Source organism: Strigops habroptila, chromosome 9 (genome assembly GCF_004027225.2).
Source record: "Strigops habroptila isolate Jane chromosome 9, bStrHab1.2.pri, whole genome shotgun sequence".
In the NCBI taxonomy this organism is placed as follows: Eukaryota; Metazoa; Chordata; class Aves; order Psittaciformes; family Psittacidae; genus Strigops; species Strigops habroptila.
In genome coordinates, this window is record NC_044285.2 from 20,982,703 (window position 1) to 21,004,370 (window position 21,668).

A 21,668-nucleotide genomic window follows, 5' to 3' on the forward strand; every position below is an offset into this window, starting at 1 on the left:
CTTGTATCACGCCTGAATTTTCAGAGCACCAAAAGCACTGCTAAAGTCAGGGAGTGCCTGATGTCTTCAGGAATGAGATCACACGTAGCGAATCTATCTTGGAAACAACACTCCCGCAGGCAAACCAGGCCCCTGCAGAAGGCTGCCCACAACTAACTGCAGCCACGTCCTCTCTCCTCTTACCCACTGTCACACATTTCCCTTTGCAATGTTCTTCCTTCATTTTTTGTCTTCCTATTTAGGAGGGAGAATTTACTTACTGCTCCTTAGCATCAGCCTACATTTTGCCAAAACAGGCAATGCTTGGTAGGTAACAAGTAACCCTCTCAGCTAGTTTGAGGACAACCTTTTCAGTGGTGTTTTCAACTACAAAGCTTTCCCAGTTACTCAAGCAAGTTTTAATCCTACCTGAGGGTTTCCGAACAGGGAGCTCATCCCATCCTTTCCTTCATGTATAAACACAGGTATGTGAGCACTGACACACTGCAAAGCCCAAACATGTTGCTCAGTTCTCTGTGCCCCCAGACAAGGTGTGGGATTTGCAGGCAGAAAGGAAGCCTTGCTCCTGTGATCCCAAGCAGGCACTGCAGAGGCTCAGCTGTGCTTGGGAGCCTGTGCTAAGAGGCAATGCCTCGCAGCCCTGCAGCTCCTCATCTGCTCAGACTGAGCTCACCTCTGCTTGGAACACGTTTGCAGATGTCTTCATAAAGCTGCAGAAACATCTGTGCACTCCAATAGCCTGCACCTCACTGAAACACTTACCCAGTCCTTTTCATCGAGTTTAGCTGCTTCGTTGTACACTTCAATGGCTGCCTTGTGCTTCCCCAAAAGAAATCTGCAAAAGCATTTCAGGTTTTATTTTTAATTGCTTTGAAACCCTGCTGTGCAACTGCTATCACCTCTGCCAGTGAGAAATGATGCTATTTGCTGGCTCTCCAGAGACCTGCTCGAGAAGCCCTGAGAAGTTTACAATCTCAGCAATATTACAATCTGAGCACTGCTCCCTTTTGGGGCAAGGTCATCAATCCTGAGAGATGCTGAGGCACAGCCTGGCGTTACTGGAGATGCAAGGAATGAACTCACAGGCTCTGAAGTCTGCCTTTGCCTCAAAGGAAAAAGAGTGATCTAATACCTAAAGGGGCTACAAGAAACCTGGAGAGGGGCTTTGGACAAGGGCCTGGAGGGACAGGACAAGGGGAATGGCTTGAACCTGCCAGAGGGGAGATTGAGATGAGCTCTGAGGCAGAAGCTCTTCCCTGTGAGGGTGCTGAGGCGCTGGCACAGACTTTTCCCAGAGAAGCTGTGGCTGCCCCATCCCTGGCAGTGTTCAAGGCCAGGTTGGACACAGGGGCTTAGAGCAACCTGCTCTAGTGGAAGGTGTCCCTGCCCGTGGCAGGGGGTTGGAACTGGATGAGCTTTAAGGTTCCTTCCAACACAAACCAGTCTGGGATTCTGTGATTCTAAACCGGACATTCAGAGACAGAAATGGGTCTGAAGGGCAAGTTTACACAGGTCAGGTCAGGTCCCTTAGCTCTGGACCTAGAAATCAGCATGCTACCCCTCTTGCTTAAAGCACAAAGGAAAACAAAGCACAACAGCAGCCAGGCAGATAACAGAGATTCTGCTTCTAAGGGTAGCCCATGCTTCTGGAAGCCAGCTCAAGTGCTGATAAGGAGTCAGCATGTTTGGAATTAAGCAGCCTGGGATTTCACCTGATGCCAGGGCAAAAAACAAAACATGGAGAGTCCTGCGTGGCTTATCAAAGAGAAAAAACAAACCAGCACTCACAGCGATCGTGCCACCTGCTTGAGGTTGTCCGTGCTTCGGGGGTTCAGAATGGAACATGTCTGGAAAAGTTCAAGAGATTCTTGAATCTTCCCCTCCAAGCGAAATATCAAAGCTGTAAAGACAACATATACCAGGCAAATTAGTCCATTGTGCGCACGAAAACTGTGCTTCCCTGACAGCAGGGGCAGAAGGGGGAGTACAGATATAACAACATTCATTTGGTCTTTCCCCCTCCTGCAGCAACCTCAGGCAGATGCTGTGTCTGAGGGCAGAACAAAACACAGGCAAAGGACTTGTGTGTGCCTGGAAAAATGTCTGGGTTTCAGAATAAAGGCAGCTTTAAACCCCAACTTCTATGGGCTGCAGTATGGCCTTGGCCAACAAATCTCTGCAGTCCCCCACCACAGCACTTTGAATTGCAACGCCAAGTTTTGGGGCACAGTTTTTAGGGGGCAGAGGACAGGAGGAGGAATACCATCCTTTCAGCAAACAATAAGACAACAATTACTCGAGGCAGGTAGCTCTAACAGAAAACATGCTTCTGTAATGTTCACTCAAACACACCATCCAACACAATGAAGGCCAAGAGTCCATAGTCTAAGGAGGAATCGATGAGAAACTCATCGACATGGAGAACACAGAAAATCTCATCTGCCCATTGTGCAAATCCCAAACTTCAAAACTAGGCCAAATATTTTTTACATGTTAATTTTGTATGTTTCTGTCACCTGTCCCCTTCTCACTGTTTGCTGTATCTCAAATCAGAACTTGCTTTGAGATTCAGACTTCCAGAGGCATCCTGCGACGTACCTTGAACGTAGACCGCATATTCACACAGCCCATGAGACTCCTGGAGCTGCTCTTTGATGAGAGCCTGGAATGACAAAGCACAGAGAGCACAACTCAACCACAGTCTTCCTCACTGAAAAGCCCTCTACCTGCTCCACTCTTCCCCCACCATTAAACTGCAGCATCAACTTTCAGCAGACCATAAAGCCTTCAAATATTTTAATAAAGGCAATCTCTGTGAACGAAAACTGATTTCTGGCTGACCAAATACCTTCTGCAACCTTGATCTGGAGAATTTTGTGGAAGGGCTACATATAGCTGTGCTGTATCTGTGCTTACTGCAGAATGCCTTAAAATAACTTGAATTTAAACATCACACGACCCGCTGATGGACACAGTTCTTCCTTATGGGATGGTGACAGTGGTATCACCCAGGACAGGAGAACTACAAAATGCATTTAAGCAGTATTTATGCTTGGGAAAGTCAGTATTCATGCAGAATTTGTAGCTAGTTGCCGTAAGATACAAAAGTTGTGAACTCCCATCATTCTAAGAAAGCTAAGGACAGTTACAGAAACACAACCTTGTCTGTAACAACAGCACTGGACTGTGGCTGGGACAACTACAGGAGCGCACAGAGGAGTGCAAGCCCATCGCTGCATGTGAAGAGCACTGTGCCAGGAATACTGCAGCCCTTGTAGCATTTCCTAGTACCAAAAATAATTAGATATTACCTGGGGAAAGTGCCCCAGGGAATCTCTGGAAGCATCCTCTGCTGATAAGGGTGTCTGCTCCAGGCCATTTGTGAGGAAATAAATTGAATTGGAGCAACTGCAGCTGAGTCAATGGAAGTCAAATGAACAAATGAGGAGTACAAGGGAAAAGGAAGGGGAAAAAAAGTAAACTAATGAAAATGTCAGTTCTTGCTGGCTGCATTCATGCAGTGATAGGCTGGGGGTGGGCACAGTTTGTCCTTATTCCATAGTCACACATAATCCAAAACTCTAGAACTGGTCAAAAGAATGAGTGACCTTTGGGAGAATGAGGGCTCTGACTATGAACCGAGAGCACCATTTGTGCTCCAAGACTCCTCTTCTGCTTGAAGTGGAAGAGACAAAGGGGGAAAAGAAAGATTTCTGGGCTAGGAATAAGGGGGTGCTCATCTAGCACTCCTGTCTGGTGTATGATCAGCATCCCCTGCCTCCAAGCCAAATACAAGAGAAGGACCTGAAAACAAGGAGGAAAACTGAACCTCAAATACAGCACACAAGGAAAGTGGAATGAAGACAAGGAGGGTTATTACTGACAATCTGCACTTGTAAAAAGAAAACTAAAGAGAGGAAGGAGAAGGAAGAACAAGTTGAAACTGCTCATCCATATCTGTTAACAGATCTATATTATACCCTTTATAAAGTACATTAAGGTAGGATCTGTACCTGCTAAGGTATCTTTATAATACTCTTTACAAAGCCCATTATTACAGGACATTTGACTCAGACATAACCAAGCATCTCCTGAATATGGATACTCTCTATTGCTCCATCTACATAAACCCAGTTTCTCAGAGCAAGAGAGGGCAATAGAGAGCTATCTTTTGGAGAGATCTGCCTAATTCTATAAACCCTAAAAAATCCCAGAGCAAAAGGCCCTGAACTGAGAAATATGATGTGTAATTCCAGCTTTTCCCCCAGATTTATTTAACTCACTGAAGAATTCAGACACTGGCAGGAGACCAACCAGCACGAGGGATTGTAAAGCATTTGGTAATTTTAATAACTCCTTCCTTGCACACGGCAGAAGCAGAAGAGAGCAGAGCTGGAACTGATGTGAGAGCAGAGGGCTGAGTGATGCTCAGGGCCTGTCCCTGCTCTCCCCCCAGGCCTGGCTGCGCAGTCAGAGGATGATGCAGGTTTGCATGCACCGGGTACAAGGAGAGGCAAATCAAACAACCAGCATCATTCATCTCTCGCTGTAAGGAGCAGCAACATTTGTCAAGAGCTTGGTGACACCAAAATGGATGCAGGAGTGGCACTGTAAGGGGTAAAATCAATTTAATGCCTTCCCTTTGAGGAAGTAATGTTGGTAAATAAACAGCTTTTTCTTGGCCTTTTACATCATTGAAAAATAGGGGAGTGTTTAAAACAGTGTTAGAAAGCATTTCAAAGCCCTGAGTGGGAAAGAGGGTCTAGCAAAATTCAGACCCAAATGAATAACATCACAGGTCATTGGTTTCTTAGCTGAGTCTTAAAAGAAAATTAATGGACCCTAAGGAATGCCCAAACTATGCTGAAGCATCCCCAGTGGCAATTTAAGCCACTGGGGACACTATCAATACCTCCTTAGTTTTGAAGCTATTAGCCCCAAATAGCGTGTTTGGGAATCACAGAATTCCAGACTGGTTTGTGTTGGACAGGACCTTAAAGCTTATCCAGCTCCAACCCCTGCCACGGGCAGGGACACCTTCCACTAGAGCAGGTTGCTCCAAGCCCCTGTGTCCAACCTGGCCTTGAACACTGCCAGGGATGGGGCAGCCACAGCTTCTCTGGGAAAAGTCTGTGTCAGCACCTCAGCACCCTCACAGGGAAGAGCTTCTGCCCAAGAGCTCATCTCAATCTCCCCTCTGGCAGGTTAAAGCCATTCCCCTTGTCCTGTTCCTACAGGCCCTTGTCCAAAGCCCCTCTCCAGGTTTCCTGGAGCCCCTTTAGGCACTGGAGCTGCTCTAAGGTCTCCCCTTCAGGAGCCTTCTCTTCTCCAGGCTGCCCCAGCCCAGCTCTCTCAGCCTGGCTCCAGAGCAGAGCTGCTCCAGCCCTCGCAGCAGCTCCGGGGCCTCCTCTGGACTTACATCTGTACTTAACATGTGCAAGCACCCAGGGCACCAGGTTAGATCTGTAACCCCACGTAACACCAGTGGAGCGAGGCAGAGACTATCAGAGAGCAGCTCAGCCCACCTAAGACGTGAATTGCCTTCTGGATGTGCCTATCGCTCCCAACTGACTGATGAAGCAACCTGGCATGCTGAGGTTCCCACCTTATCTGGGTCAAATCCAGGCCTCTGAGCATACATCCACCACATCCAGGTGAAAGGATGGAAGATCATTCAACCTGCTATGGTCTGTATGGCCAAACTCGTCCAAATTTATTGCAAAGATCCTGCTTTGTGAGCCCCGAGTAAAGGCTTTGCTGCCTTTTATTTTGACTGCTATTGCAAAGCTGGCCTGCCAAGTAAAAGCTCACTTCTCTCAATTTTTGCCCCCCCTATTTTGCTTGCTTCCGTGACTGATGAGGACATGGAGAAGTCCATGTTGCCATTATATCATCCACTTGGTTGTTCCCTGTTTCCCTGAGCCATATATCTTCTCTGCACACTGATGATGATTCCATATCGTATCACAGAAACAGTGACTGTACACAGAGAGCAAACAAACGCAGTCAGATGAACAGAAAAGAGAAACAATTTTCCATTTGGATTGCTGGCCCAGCTTTTGTTTCTATCTATTTAAACCAAGACTCTGCTGATGATACAACCCTCCAGCTCCATTAAGTAAGAGCTAAATGAGTTTACTCCGCTGACCCCAGGAGTTCTCCAGCAGAGACAAGTCCTGACCAACTGCGGTGTTTCAGAAGCAAGAAGTCTTTTCAACTCTTCTTTGCCCATGACAGAAGCAGAAAGACAGCTCTTACTGCCCCCCACCTGCCCGCTGGCAATCAGCTTCAACAGCTCCCGTTCACTTTAGCAGGAAAACGCACTGCTTAATACTAGATTTGCCTTTTCCTTAGTCCACTTGTCATTATAATCCCAAACAACCACTTCCACGCCACCCACCAACCCAGGAGGAATCAAAAGGTGCAACGTACAATGTACAAATGAAAGAATTTCGTTCAAAGGTAACCAAGATTTCTCTTTTTAGGCTTGGCAGTGATATTTTACTCGGAGTGTTTTTCATAGTATCTCTGTAGTCCCATCAAGAGACCTGCACTATGGAACTGTGTTATCACCAGTTGGTATTTTCTCTTGGTCCCTTTATTCCAAAACAAGTCAGGAAAGAGGATGCTTTGATAAGTGGTATGAAAACTATCGCTCATAACATGAGTAAAATATTTCCTAATGCAAAGTCCTACGGGCAGCTCCTACCTTACACTCCTCGTAGTCCCTGCGGACATATAGCAGGTAGATCAACCAGTTCTTCCTCTCTAGGACTGGTAACTCTGGTGCTGTAGATGGAAAATATTAACAGAATACAGGAGATCAGTTTGATGAACAGAGAACCCGGGCACAGAGATCTGCAAGCACGACACCACTGATTCAACAACTGCAACTGCACTGGCTCGTGCAATTAATCATTTGACTGGAAGCCTGGACTGTGAATGTATAAACAGTGTCTGGGTTTATTTTACTTCTCTAACTGATGCATTCTCCAGACAGACATTAACTAAGACCTCTTAGCACAAAACTACACCTCAAAAGACTTGAGGCACTGGCTCCTTCGAATGCAGTTACTGGAGCAAACAGCTCCAAGCACCAACTGCGTTTGAATCCAGCACTAACACTGCTTTGGGGGAATTGGTTCTTCCAAATACACAAGCAGCAGCCTGGAAGAAGAGACTCGGATTCACATTTAGGAACTAGGGCAGAAGAATCAAAGGGCTTTAAAATCAATTTCTGGGAGTGAATGAGAAGGAAATGGGTGAAACACACAAAAGGAGATTTTGGAGTTTTTGGAGATGTTGCTGGTCTGAAGGTGTGAATAATTTAAAGAGGTCAAACTTAGTTCTTTGAAACTGTGAAGGGACTATGAAACATCACACATCTGAGACACTGTGAAGCTCCTGGCAGAGACACACATTTGATGCAGCGGAGGAGACAGGCTGGTGCTCCAGCACTCCAATTCTTGGGAGCCAGCAGCAGTAATTATGGCACATCACGAATGGATGTTGCTTAGTGATATTCACGTCGGGTTTCAAAGTTGAACACACTGCTGTGCATTTCATTAAGGCTCGAAATGTATTGCTTGTTATTCCTCTTTACAGCAAGATGCAGGGAGCTGAGAGGTAACCATAGCAACTGGCCCGAAGGCTCTATGTTTGCAAGTCAATATTATGACAGAAGCGCAGCAGCAAAGCAAGGACCAGGCCGCCTTCTCCCAGCCTGTGGAGCACGGCATGGACCCACACCACTGACAGAGACACAGGCTCAGCTTCCAGCAACCTGGAGCAGAAGGTATTCCTTAGAGTGTTCCACAGGCCCCTCTGCTAGCTGGCGGCATGGGTCATGATCACAGAATCATGAGGGTTCTAATCCTTTGGAGATCCTCTAGTCCAACCACCTAGCAAGGCAGGGCCACCCTGAGCAGATTACAGCTCGAAGGAAGAAGAAATTCCGCAGCTGGAAGGAGCGAATCATGTCAGGAGATGTTATTGGTGCAAAGGGTTATTATTTTTATGAAGAACACAGAGTTTAATCAAGGAGGACTGCACCTGCAGCGAGCAGCAAACACATCCCTCAGGCACACCAGGTGCTTCGCCACAATTCGCACCAAGTCTAGTATCACAGAATCTCAGACTGGTTTGGGTTGGAAAGGACCCAAGATCATTCAGTTCCAACCCCCTGCCACGGGCAGGGACACCTTCCACTAGAGCAGGTTGCTCCAAGCCCCTGTGTCCAACCTGGCCTTGAACACTGCCAGGGATGGGGCAGCCACAGCTTCTCTGGGAAAAGTCTGTGCCAGCGCCTCAGCACCCTCACAGGGAAGAGCTTCTGCATTAGATCCAACCTGAACTTCCCATGTTTCAGTTTGAACCCATCACTCCTTGTCCTATCGCTGCAGTCCCTGATGAAGAGTCCCTCTGCAGCATCCCTGTAGCCCCATTCAGACGCTGGAAGCTGCTATCACTGAGAGCACTTCAAAACAACCAGAATTTCTTCAGCTGTTGGAGAAAACCTGTAAAGCCATTTCTGGTTCTGGTGGTGTTTTTTTCCTTAAATTCTAGAATAGCCAGCCAGATTTATACTAAAGCTGAGGTTTAAGGATGCACACCAGCAATATAAGGGCAAATATCTTATAAAGAAGGTTCAGGTGCCCTAAAAACACAGCCTAAACTAAAAAGAAACCCAAACAAGCCAAGCTTACAGAAACACACAGATCAGGAATCCAAATGGCCTCAAATGCTGCTCAGCTGTGTGATGCCTGGATCTCTGCAAGTAAGGCTTTTTAATATGTGTGTTCCCAGACCAGATTCATTGATTTCTGATGACTTAATGTTTCCCATTCGTCCTTCTTACAATGAGACCATGAAGGGAAGAGTTAAGAGGTGCCTGAATAGCTACACATTGATTGAAATAAAACTATGTCATGAACAGCCTGAGGGCTGCTCTGAAGCCTGCTGCTCTGAAGCTGGTTGAGGGGTTACCTGATTCATTAGCAGATTTATAATGACTTCCCTGTGAAAGGATTATTAGAGGTGCAATGGTTTGAAGTGGACAGAACTTCTTCATCTGAGAAACACAACACCTGGGGATGGTAGACATGCAGGAAGCGGTTGGACGTGTGTGCTCTTCCAGCCACTACCCAACCCAAAACCCCAAACCAGAGCCATGTCTGACACACCTGCACACTTCCTACCTCCTTTTCTAAGTATGGATTTAAAAGCAGGCACTGCAAACTCTATTTAACCATGAAGATTTCAGTTCGAGTCAAAACCAAAGTATACTTTGCCATTTTGTGCCTAATACAGCTTACAAAATCCTGCATTGTTATATACATTGAAAACCACCATAAATCAGAAGACCCTCCAGAGATACCCCACCGGGTCTCCCACCATCTGTAGTGCACACCTTACCGAGAGGTTTAAATGTAACAGCACCATTAAATGCCCAGAGGAGGCCCCGGAGCTGCTGCGAGGGCTGGAGCAGCTCTGCTCTGGAGCCAGGCTGAGAGAGCTGGGCTGGGGCAGCCTGGAGAAGAGAAGGCTCCTGAAGGGGACACCTTAGAGCAGCTCCAGTGCCTAAAGGGGCTCCAGGAAACCTGGAGAGGGGCTTTGGACAAGGGCCTGTAGGGACAGGACAAGGGGAATGGCTTTAAGCTGCCAGAGGGGAGATTGAGATGAGCTCTGAGGCAGAAGTTCTTCCCTGTGAGGGTGCTGAGGCGCTGGCACAGGGTGCCCAGAGAAGCTGTGGCTGCCCCATCCCTGGCAGTGTTCAAGGCCAGGTTGGACACAGGGGCTTGGAGCAACCTGCTCTAGTGGAAGGTGTCCCTGCCTGTGGCAGGGGGTTGGAACTGGATCAGCTTTAAGGTCCCTTCAATACAAACCAGTCTGTGGTTCTATGATACAGAAAAGCTAGCTGGCTGGGGTGTGTTGCCAAATGAATAAATTATGTTAAAGCCTACACAAATGTTTTGGGCTAAGCTAAGGGGACAGCACAGCAGTGAGTGGATGGAAGATCAGTTGTTGAATTCCTGGAGGAAAGAGCTTTTTCACACTTTTAAGACCAGAGGGACATTATACTCCACTCCCACGCTATGGAAACGCCTGCTGAGGATAAGGCTGGCAAGGAAGACAGGCTGCATGCAGAGTGGGTGCTGAGCAGTGTGTCAAGCTGAAAGGAAAAGGGTAAACCAGACACCAGCTGCCTTCCGGGGCCAAGGCTGCAAAAACCCAGCAGAGTTAGCTAAAAGAGCTGGGCTGGAGAGAAAACAGAGATCAAAACACACCACAAGACACAGGAGTGAACACGTTCGCATCCACAGAGATGAAACAGTTTTGCTTCCGCCAGCGACACACTGAGCTAAGGATAACTATGCGGAACTCGGAAACCACATGGAGCTTTTACACTCCTAGAACTCATTTGGAAATAGCAACAAACTCAACCGAGGGGACATCACTCTCCTTTTCTCTTTCCCTAAGACAAGCCAACTGAAAAAAAGGCAGTTCCAATGTCACTTGAAAGAGATGTCTGGATTAATTCACAGATCTGGAAGGGAATCTTACATCTGAACACAAAACAAACACAAAGCTTTGTAGAAGAAAGTTGATGCACTCCCTGAGTCTATTCCAGAAAGTAAATGTGAACAGTCTGGCCCCCTCTCTGAAGAAATCCAACAGCATCACCATGAATCAAATGTGGCGTGGATCCCCCTGAGGACTGAAGAAAGAGGAAGGCCACAGAAACTGTGAGAAAAGCAGTAAATTTGACACAGGAACATGCCTGATCCCCAGAAAAGGGCTGTGGGAATCAAAGGGTTACTACCAGGCTCTATACAGAAAGCAGCCATGGAAATTACTTATATACCCCTCCAGAGCCACAACCACCTTCATCTGCATTTGTTTTTCAAAACAAAGCATGAGATACCTACTTCTGGTGCTTTTATCTCCCTTAGGGTTGCTCCCCCAGCTGCTGACACACTGCAAAGGGTCACTGTATTCTTCTGAAGAAAAGAAAAATATAAAGCCCCATCTATTTGGGACTAGCTCCACAGAAAGGGAATAAAACATTCCATGCCTTTCTGAAAGGACACGAATCAATCATCACTGGTCCTGACAGCCGTGTATTTTCGCCATGTTTAATAATTACCCACAGAATACCCCCAAAAAACCCCACATGTAGCTGATGGCTTTAAGCTGAAAAGCTTAAATGAATGATTTTAACCTGCCCGAGGGGAGACTGAGATGAGCTCTTAGGCAGAAGTTCTTCCCTGTGAGGGTGCTGAGGCGCTGGCACAGGGTGCCCAGAGAAGCTGTGGCTGCCCCATCCCTGGCAGTGTTCAAGGCCAGGTTGGACACAGGGGCTTGGAGCAACCTGCTCTAGTGGAAGGTGTCCCTGCCCATGGCAGGGCGTTGGAACTGGATGAGCTTTAAGCTCCCTTCAACACAAACCAGTCTGGGATGTTATGATGATGATGTGTCACTCGGCTCTTGCTGCATCAACTTGAACAGCAACGTACGGCTGGATCCGGCCACTGGGGGCTGCTATGAGGGGCAGAAGAACAGAAAGCAGCATGGGCACTGTCTTCTCAAGTACAAGGATGATAGGGAACACTGGAGGCTCCATATGGCATATAATGGTTTGCAATCTCACACTCCTTATACCAGGAGCACATATGGCTGCAATGGATCACTCCGAAGGTTTCTGCACAGGGAAAGGCTGATAGATTTGGCCTCACCAGGAGGAGCTGAGCACACGGATCAGGTTCCTCAGGCTGCCCGCACTGCAATTTGCCACCTTCTTCAATACACAGACCTTCAGGAGTTTCTCATATGTAACTGCTGTGGATCCTATGAAGACATGCTTGTGTCTGTCACCTTTCACAGAGCCTTGCAAATAATCCCGGCACCGCAGGGATACAGGGACTACAGGTTAGGAAATAATAGTTTCTCCCACTCTAGCAGTGGGGAAAGGAAACAAAAGCCATTATTTGCTGTAAATCAATCTGGTCAAGGGCCAGTCTAAGAAATGCAATTATCCCCCATCTTGGTATCTACACTGAAGAGTTTATAACTTGCATAATTATCTACTGGCCTCTCTTCCTGGGCTTACTAAAGTCTGCTCTCCTTAAGCAATAGTGACAGGGAGCCAGGCACCAAATATGTGATGAAAGACCTCAGCCAAGAGACACGCCAGTTCCTTTGAAGTGTGTTTTCATTGAATTCCAAAGGGAATCCATCTGATCCCCACTTTCTTGGTGGCCAGTGATTGATTGCACGACCCACTTCCAGCAGGGTGATTTTTCTTTCTGACAACGCTCCTTTAAGGAAGCCACTGGAGCAGAAACCCGACAGAATCTGAGTGAGATCATCAGGTTTGTCTCTGTGCTGCACTATCATCACTCTTTGTTTTGTTCATCCCCTTAGAGATTTTCTCCAAGGACTGAAAAAAACATATATAATCAGAGTTATTCCCTTTTGTGTAAATCTCCCTTGGAAATTGTTTTGTGCTTGCATCTTCAGGTTGGGTAATTATAGCTTAGAGAGGAACTATCAAACCATGGGGTTTAGGTGTAATAAAAAGGGGTTGAAATCACTGTAAAGAGAGAGGAAGGGGCGGGGGGAAGCCCCAAAAGGCTCCTATCAGAAGGAGAAATGGTTGCTAAAGCACCAGCCATACTCTTACGTAAATTAGAAGTGCAACAAGGCCACTTGTGCTGGGGGCACAGCCAGAGAATGGTGGATTTCATCAGAACTGCCCAACTGCAGCCATTAGGGAGCTTTCACCTTATTTCCTCCAGTGTGCAAACTGTGAGCTGCCAGGAGCACCCAGGACCCCTCCTGTGGAAGGCACCGGTCAGTTATGGCTCTCTGTATGATCAGAGCCCAGCTTTCTTCCACCCCAGCTTATAGGAAAGAGTCTGAGCCCCAATTCACTCCCCATGCTCCAGCTCTGCAACCCAACTCACAGCAAACTGAGTAAAACCAGCAAGAAGAGCCTGCAGGAGAAGCAGAGAAGCGAAAGACTTAAGGAGACACAAAGAAGAACCTGTCGTCAGACCAAAATCCATAATAATCTAAACCATACCTAACATAGAGCACACAGATCCACAGTCTGGATCCATTGAGATAGGCACCATGTACATAGGTAAGATCGTCCAAAAGGCCTAATCTGGATCCTGACTCAACTGTCCCTTTCCAAATTCTAAGTAAAACTGTGTGGTGCAAACCAGCATTCAAGCACACAGGTATCTACAGAGTTAATAAACACAGAGGCAGTGACTCAAGCCTCTGCTGGAACATTTTGCTACTAAGAGAGTAGCACCAAAGAACAACATGGTAAACTGCATCCTGCTCTGCAGAAACCAAAGCGGGAAGCTTTGCTGTGGCGAAGCTCATCATCTCCCATCGTGGGGCCAGGCCTACCCTAACGTACAGAAGCAGGATTCACCTTTTTGATTAGAGATTCCTTTCCCATTTCCAAGTCATTCTGGTAACCACCTCGCAACGGCATAAAGACAATTCCCCGACCACTGCAGGAGAGCATCCGAATCTGAGGGGCAACACATCAAATTCCTTAAGGGGTCTTTCGAGGCCAGGCTGGACACAGGGGCTTGGAGCAACCTGCTCTAGTGGAAGGTGTCCCTGCCTGTGGCAGGGGCTTGGAACTGGAGGAGCTTTAAGGTCCCTTCCAGCACAAACCAGTCTGGGATTCCATGACCAACACGCACCCAGCTCAGCCTCCTGAAGGCATTTCTGCCATTATTGCCAGGGTTACAGTTATTCCCGCTGGGGGAGCTTGGGGAAGGTTTACCATGGGGCATAGCTTTGGTTACAGCCTGAAATTAAGCTCGGTGCTCTCACAGCTGTGTTAAAACAAGCACTGATAAAGAAGGAAATGCAGGATGAAACCAGCTGCACACATCTCCTTTTGCCTTGAGCTTCCCAAGCTGTCAGTGCCAGGAATTACGCAGCCAGCTGTGAAACCAGTGACACAGAGCTAATGAGTATCTGCTAAACAAAAATAACACTGAAATCATAAGGCTCAAACTCAAATAGTTACTATAAAACAACGTACCACTGCCAAGGAATTGTATTTTCCAAAATAAGGGATGAATAATGGATAGGAAGCAGTTTTAAGCTCAAATATCAAGGGGTTTAGATTTAAAAATAACAGCCTGCCTTGGAACCAGAGGCGCATCCTACAGATTCCTACCTAGGCTGGTGCACAGACAAACTGAATGAGAAATCCTCTTCCTCACTCAGACAAAGGTTTTTATTGAGACTGTAGCAATATCAATACATTCCAGCTTGGAAAGAGAATTAGTGGAGGAATATTGGTCTCCTACACGCGGATCCATCCTTGGAGTTTGAAAATGGAGCCATAATATATTCAAAACTCGGCAATGATGAAAAATCACTCCAAAACCCTCCACCCAGAGGAAGGTTTATATGTTGTATTTCACTCATTGTGTGAGTACACACATACATATGTGAGAATACAGGTGGTGTGTACACAAATACCTGTAAAATGGATATAAACAGCAGAGAAAAGGAGAGCTCCTGCTGTAGCCATCCTCTCTGTTTATCCCCTTCCCTTGTTTTCCCTTTTGCAAACTGCTGCTGGCACACCTTTAAATCAAACATAAACCGTATGGCTGCTCATTATTCCCAGGCAGGTGGGGTTAATAAAACTCATCAGACACAATTCCGGGGCTGGCGAGAAAGTAATAATTCATAGTGTGATCTTCCTGCGGTGTAAGAACAGCTTCCCAATGCGCAGCGACAAGGAGGACAAGGCTGGAAAACAGCAGGTTTGAACAAAAAAAGCAACATTTCTGACTCTACACCTCCCCCTGCAGGAAAATGAGCCAAAGCTATAGCGAAGAGCTGGAATTCTGTCTTAAAACTGAATTATACACAAGGGGGGAGGAAAAAAAGGGGATTTTCTGTTGTTAGTTTACCCTGTATAAATCTTGAAAACTTGCTAGCTCAGACTTCAGTGGGTTTTCTGACTTAAGGCCTTTAAAGTTCTGAATTACTCCACATAGAAATGGTTTCACTCACAAGACAAATACCTACCCTGGTTATTCAATATACATGTCTTCTAGTGTGTGCTGCTCAAGTTTAACCTTAAGGGAAAGGGGGAAGGTCTGTAAATACACACCTCTGACCCCCTGGACCTCCCAGTGCCACAGCGAGGTTCCCAGTGGCAGAACCAGGCTGGTTACTGGGAAATCTCCATCAGCAGGACGAGGCTGGTGAGACACTGCTCTGCAACCCTGACTCCATTCGATGTATAATCACTACTACACAAAACAACTGAATCAAGCCTAACAGTGCTTGATTCAAGCTTAAAATTCAATTCAAGCAAATAAACACTGGGGTAAAGGTTGGACTTGATGATCTTAAAGGTCTTTTCCAACCTGGTTGATTCTATGACTCTATGAAATTTAGTAACAAATGAGTACTTTAACAAAGAATTCGAAGTATCATCATCTTTATTTGCTTAAGAAAAAGTCAAAACTGAAAGTGTTTCCTCTGCACGAGCTCATTCTGCCCATTAGCACTGACTGCTGAGCAGAGGCACACGCTCCAAACAGAAGGAAAACAAGGATCTGAAAGAGTCTTTGCTATTTTGGGTTTAAACACCAGCTACTCTAGCAAAAAGCAGGCTGATTCACACAACAGTTCTCAAGTCCCTGAGGATGCAGACATTGTGCTTGGAGCTACTCGAGGAGCCAAGCCCTGGCACAGCACCCCAACTGTTATTTTCTTCTTTTAAACCATTTTGTTTCCTGCTTGATGCCTTGAGCTCTTGTAGGCAAGGAGACTGAGTACACCAGCACAGCAGGCTCCTGAGTAACATGGCTTAGCAGCAGCACAGGAGGCCTGAGGTATTAACTGGCGCCACACTCTCTGCCTTCGGAGATGTACCTGCTCCAGCGTGGCCTTACCCCTGGCTGCAGCCCCTCCAAGGGGTGTATCTGCTCTGTCGTGGGCTTATCCATGGCCACACACTTTGAGTGCTCCAGCATGCCCTCATGGACAGCCATTGATGCTTCGAGGTGTACCTGCTGCAGCGTGGACTTATCCTTGGGCCACAATCCTTAAAGATCATGAAGACAGAAAGGCCCAGAGAGCTGGGTTTGTTCAGCCTGGGGAAGAGAAAGCTCAGGGCAGACCTCATCACCATGTTCCAGTATTTAAAGGGTGGCTACAAAGAAGATGAAGGCTCCCTTTTTACAAAGAGCCCCATGGAAAAGACAAGGGGTGATGGGCACAAGTTCCTCCTGGGGAGATTCCGACTGGACACAAGAGAAGATTTTTCACAACCAGCCACTGGAATAATCTCCCAGGGTGCTGGGACATCTGGTCTAGGTCATGCTTTGCCTAGAAAGGTTGGAAAAGATGATCCTCCAGGTTCCTTCCAACCTGGGACTCTATGATACGATTCCATGATCCCTTCAGAGGTACACCTGCAGATATAACCACGGCCACAAACACTTGGAGATGTACCTGCTCTGGTGTGGACTTATTCACAGCCACAGACACTTCGGGTTGTCCTGCTCCTCCACAGGACTCATCCACGGGTCACTCATCCCTTCACCTCAAGCTCCCACTGGAGTTCCAGCCTGCCCAGCACAGCAGCACAGACATGGCAGTGATGCCCTGGTCATCTGCCACAGCAGGCACATGGCTATAACTCAACCTGGAGCTTTCCAGACACATCTGTTATCTCAAACCCCTCAAACCCCACCTTGGGTGCCAAAAAGGGCTGTTGTGGTTGAACCCCAGCCGGCAACTCAGCCCCACACAGCCACTCGCTCGCTCGCTCCTGCCGTGGGCTGGGGGAGGGAATCAAGAGGACAAGTGAGAAAACTCGTGGGCTGTGATAAAGACAGTTTAACAGGCAAAGCAAAAGCTGCACACACAAGCAAGGCAAAGCAACAAATTTGTTCCCCCCTTCCCATCGCAGGCGTGTGTTCAGCCATCTCCAGGACAGCAGGGCTCCAGGACACGTCACTTGGGAAGATAACCACCATCACTTCCACCATCTGATCCTCTTCTTCCCCCAGCTTTATACACCGAGCATGATGTCATAAGGTGTGGAATATCCCTTGTCCCAGCTGTGTCCCCTCCTAAATCCTTGTGCCTCCTTGCTGGTGGGGTGGGATGAAGAGCAGAAAAGGTCTTCACTCCGTGTAAGCACTGCTCAGCAATAACTAAAAGCTCCCTGTGTTATCAACACTGATTCCACCACAAACCCACAGCATCACCCCATACCAGCTACTATGAGGAAAATTAACTTTATCCCAGCCAAACCCAGCACCACGGCTCACTGTCTCCTCCCACAGCAAAGCAGGGAGGGAAGATATTTCCACTGCAAACAAAGCCACACTGGCTGCAGGCATTCCCAAAATAACCTGTGTAACCAGCTTCACAGTAATTCCAGTATCAAGAGCATGGCAGTTTGGGGATTTCCAGTCTAATCCTTCCTTTGGCTTAAATTCTTTATGCTTAGTCTTTTTGTGTCTACAGCACGAGGTATTTTGCACAGGAATTGAAGCTAAAATCATTATAAGGCATTTGTAAGAAAAATCTTTCCTCTTAAAAAGCAAACTAAAATTGTGATGGGGGGGATGACACAATGCAGCCCTGAAACTTCTCACTCAACAGGGAGCAACACCTAGAGCCTGTCCTCACTCCATGCATCCACCAGTTTTGGCTGGAAAGACATGAGAGCTGGTATCTCCCAGGCAACACTTACTCTGGCAAGCAGGGTGGGCAGCAACCGTGCTTCAGCCACGGACGTGTTGCTTTGCAACTCTGCAGAAGCAAGACCTCAAGCACTGGGGAACCCAGGATGTCTTCTTCACAAGCAAGAGTTGTCTCTTAAGAGACCTTAAGGTATCATGGGTGGTTTGAGTACAACACAGAAGGTCCTTGCAGCATCAGGGAATTATCCGACAGGATTTGACAGCTGAAGATAAACACCACAACTGGCTGTACACTGAATCCGGTCCCATCATTCCTGTGCAGCGGATGATGTTGGAGACCCAGGTTAAAGCCAGCGGGCAATTATGTCACTAAAGACTCAAAGGCTGCAATTCAAGTTGCACAGACAACTCTGTGCACAATTAACTCTGACACAATTAACTCTAACAAAAAGTTGCACAATTAACTCTGACACTAAGTGAGATGCATCTCCTTTGACTCAAGTGTCTGAAAATTAAGACATCCCAGTTACTTGCCTTAGGCTATCTCTAAGGAGAGGAATACACATCCTTGGGAGTGAATTCCTCGCATCCCAAGATAGGTGGCTGGGAGAGGGCAGAGGAATGGCATCAGTGGGTTTTCCACTACCTACAAAGCACAGGTGATCTGCTGAGGCTTGTTCTACCTCAGAGGTATCTCTGTTCAGAAAGATGGATCCCACCCTCCCTAAATCTGTCACTTTCTATTTTTATACAACTATTTTTAAACCCACACCAGGAGATGCCATTTTACCTGTAAGCAGGATGCCAGCAGAAGCTGAATGCTTTAAAATACAACAGAAACTTGCCTTGAGTTTCAAAGGAACTGCAAAACCTGAATTTACCAATTTAAATGAGATCCTAAAGTAACATGTTGCAGTTGGACAGTTAGACCCTCTAAAGCTCAGCTACTGCACTCCACTGTACTCGCCCTCAGCCTAACCCAGTGCACTGTGTTTCTTAATTACCAAAAGACACTCAGGTTATACTTGCTGTCTGCAAGAGGCACTTTGACGGCACTTCTCATTCAGTTTGCAACAAGCCTGAGAAGCTGGTTCCTCTTTACAGAGAGGAAATAAGTAGGTTGAGAACTGCCAAAAGACGTAATGTTGGAACTGGAACTATAAATCTTCTGACTTAAAAACTAGCACTCAAATTTTAGTGATACTAGCCTGTCTCTGCAAAGGTTTCCCTGTTCCTGGAGTCACTGCTATTAATGTACACACACAAGAGGGCAGAGCTGTGCCAGCACATTCGAATTTCAGTATGATCAGTTCGTGGTGCAGGGATTACTGGGCTGGTTTGGGGGGAAGAAGAGGATGAAGCAGAGTGTATTATACAACTGAATTACCCAAGAATGATAATTCACTGTTTTAATCTCACTATTTAAAACTAATGGCTATATCAGATCCTGAACAAGAAACACACAGCACGGCTACCCACTTACGGCAGGGAGATGAAAGCATCAATGTCTCTTCTATAAAACAACACTGTCATTACCCACTAACCTATGTTATTTAGAAACTATTTTCTTCCCACAAGGTTGTAGGTTCAAACGGGGTAAAAGACCTTGGCTTGCACATGGCCAGATGGAAATGAAGTGGTACGTACAGGGACAGGAACGGCATCTGCTCCCCCCCAACCACAACGTTTCCACTAACAGCTTCTCGTTCTGACACACTTAGAAGTATTAATTCATTTAACTCAAGGGGGTTGCTTTTATCGGGATTTCTCAGGCAGCTTCACTCTTGCAAGTTCAAAGGCAGCTTTGAAGCTGGCTCTAAGAATGGATTTCTATTGATTTCAGAAAATGTACCAGGAATTCAGAAATGATCAGCTCTGCAAGTGCACGGAATCGACTCCTCAGGGTACTAAAATCTCCTGCTCTTCGGAGAGCTCGAGCCATTAAAATACTTACAGGACACCTTAAAGTATCTGTGGGAGCAGGAGGGATCCCCACTGCTTCATCTGTGTGAGCAGGAGCTGCCCAGAGAGAGCAGCTGTGCATCTGCACAGGACCCATCATGAAAAGCCACTTATCTCCTTCTGCATAACCTGAAAGTTATGTGTTATCTAACAGTAACATTTGGAGATGGCTTATCGCTGTGAGCACCTCAGCACCAGATAAAGCGAGCTTCACTGCCCATCAAAGCAGCATATGCAATTAGTTTTTATTAGAACCCAGGGGTGACACCCTTGGCTTCAAGGACGAGCACCCACATGAACAGGATGGTGCTACTGGTACTTGAGCTTAATGCTGCTGTGGGATTTTGCTGGACAAGAGTAACTCACCCTGCTTGAGAATAAAATCTATTAAACAAAAGAAACTACTCTGGTAAGATAGAAAATACCTCAGTGTTGTACCCAAACCCCACGTTTCTGTGTGGTAAAAGTGTGGTAACTTTGAGCCATAAAGAACACCCTCATTATCACCAAGCTCAAGCACAGGGTACAATCACAGCTTCAAAACACACATACACATCACACACTCCCTTAGTCTACTATTTAATTTATCTGCAATAGCCAAATCTAATCAAACTTTGGTGTTACTTACAAAGGGACACTGAGCACTCGCATGTTGGTCCCTGATAAACCTACTTCATCAGCTGTTTTAATCTTGAGTCAGTACCTTACTTTGTCTCTGAGAGAATGTAATAAAAGCAGAGAGAAGTTCATTTCCTCCTGCTCAGTAACGCACACTGGCCTGACAAGACATTTTTGCTAGTTTTGCTCATAATTATATGAGACAGAAGTGGAACCCATCTAAAAAAACCCAAGACAAAGACTCACAACATCCTTGAAACATCCAGACACGATGTTTACTTTGCTCCAAGGTGAAGCCTTGGAAAGAAACACAAGAAGTGCTTTGCCAAAGGTCACAGTTAATCGAAGGCAGAATTCCCTGCTTCAGACTCTAGAAAAAGACATACCTACAAACCATCCCTAAATATCCCAATGCCCAGGACTGAGAACACTTAATCCCTGCTAATGCTTTTCTAATTCGCAAGGGGAAGATTTTTGGTTTGACAATTATCTACCTGACCCTTCCTTGGGCAAACATAGAGGTGGCTGGTAACAACTCAGCCTTCTCCTTCTTCACAGTCTAATGGATTTCCAGCCCAAGTTCTCAAGTGAAATCTACTTTCTTTTGCTCTGGTTTATTTATTACAACACATACATCTTTAGGGTCCTACCCTGTTATTAAAAAGCCATCACTGTACCTCACAAAATCTGTTATTTGTGTGGAAATCCAAATGCATTTTAAAATGTTCCATTAACCTCTGAACTGTTCTGAGACTAAAAAGAGCCCAAAGCTTCCTTTCTGAATATGTTTTTCCACCATAAAGGGAAATAAATTCAAATTGTGTTCCATAAAAATCAACACCACAAGTGGTAAAAGCACTTCTCCACTGCTAGGAGATACTCTAAAATGACTTGATTTGCCTGTGAGGCCACAGGAAAGTGGGACGATGGGAATCTTCAGCCCACCTCAATTCAAAAACAGTTTGGAAAATATCCGATTCATTTGAAATGCAGAAGGGAGATTAACCCCCCACCTCAGCAGGCTGATAACAACTCTACATAGCTTCCAGACACAGAGCTCCCTTTATTCTACCATCAATTGCTTGGGGACAAAATATGAACCCGGGGAGAGTTATGGATCTTGAGGTAGCAACAGAAGGAATTGATTTTGAGAGCAGTTCTCCCCACAGGGGGAAAGGACAAAATAATGAATGGGTTTAGCTCCTAATGTGTCAGCTGCTGCGTAAGGACAGTCACCAAGTGCACCTATAACATACTCTGAGGGGTTTGCCTTCCACCGGTCCCTTTCGATTGCTAGATGTAGAGACTTCATACCCTATCACTGTGTACAACACCTTCCCCCCCCCCCCAATCTGCTCCTGACCATTAGTA

General features: G+C 46.4%; 1 protein-coding gene across 8 annotated transcripts in view; it reads right to left on the reverse strand.

Moving 5' to 3' along the window:
• The window catches only part of BBS4 (Bardet-Biedl syndrome 4), a 44,447-nt gene that overhangs the window by 17,738 nt on the left and 5,041 nt on the right, over positions 1-21,668 (reverse strand). For 3 of the 8 annotated variants that reach the window (XM_030497724.1, XM_030497726.1, XM_030497725.1), the window contains 2 exons: positions 2,599-2,662; positions 1,789-1,900 (listed from right to left, as the gene is read on the reverse strand). In XM_030497724.1, the coding sequence (XP_030353584.1) occupies positions 1,789-1,845 (57 nt within the window). In that variant the 5' untranslated portion in view covers positions 1,846-1,900; positions 2,599-2,662. Of the gene's footprint in view, positions 1-762; positions 836-1,788; positions 1,901-2,598; positions 2,663-6,709; positions 6,790-7,747; positions 8,083-21,668 lie in introns of those variants that run through there. The other 5 variants (XM_030497722.1, XM_030497727.1, XM_030497728.1 and 2 more) reach the window with 4 other exon arrangements.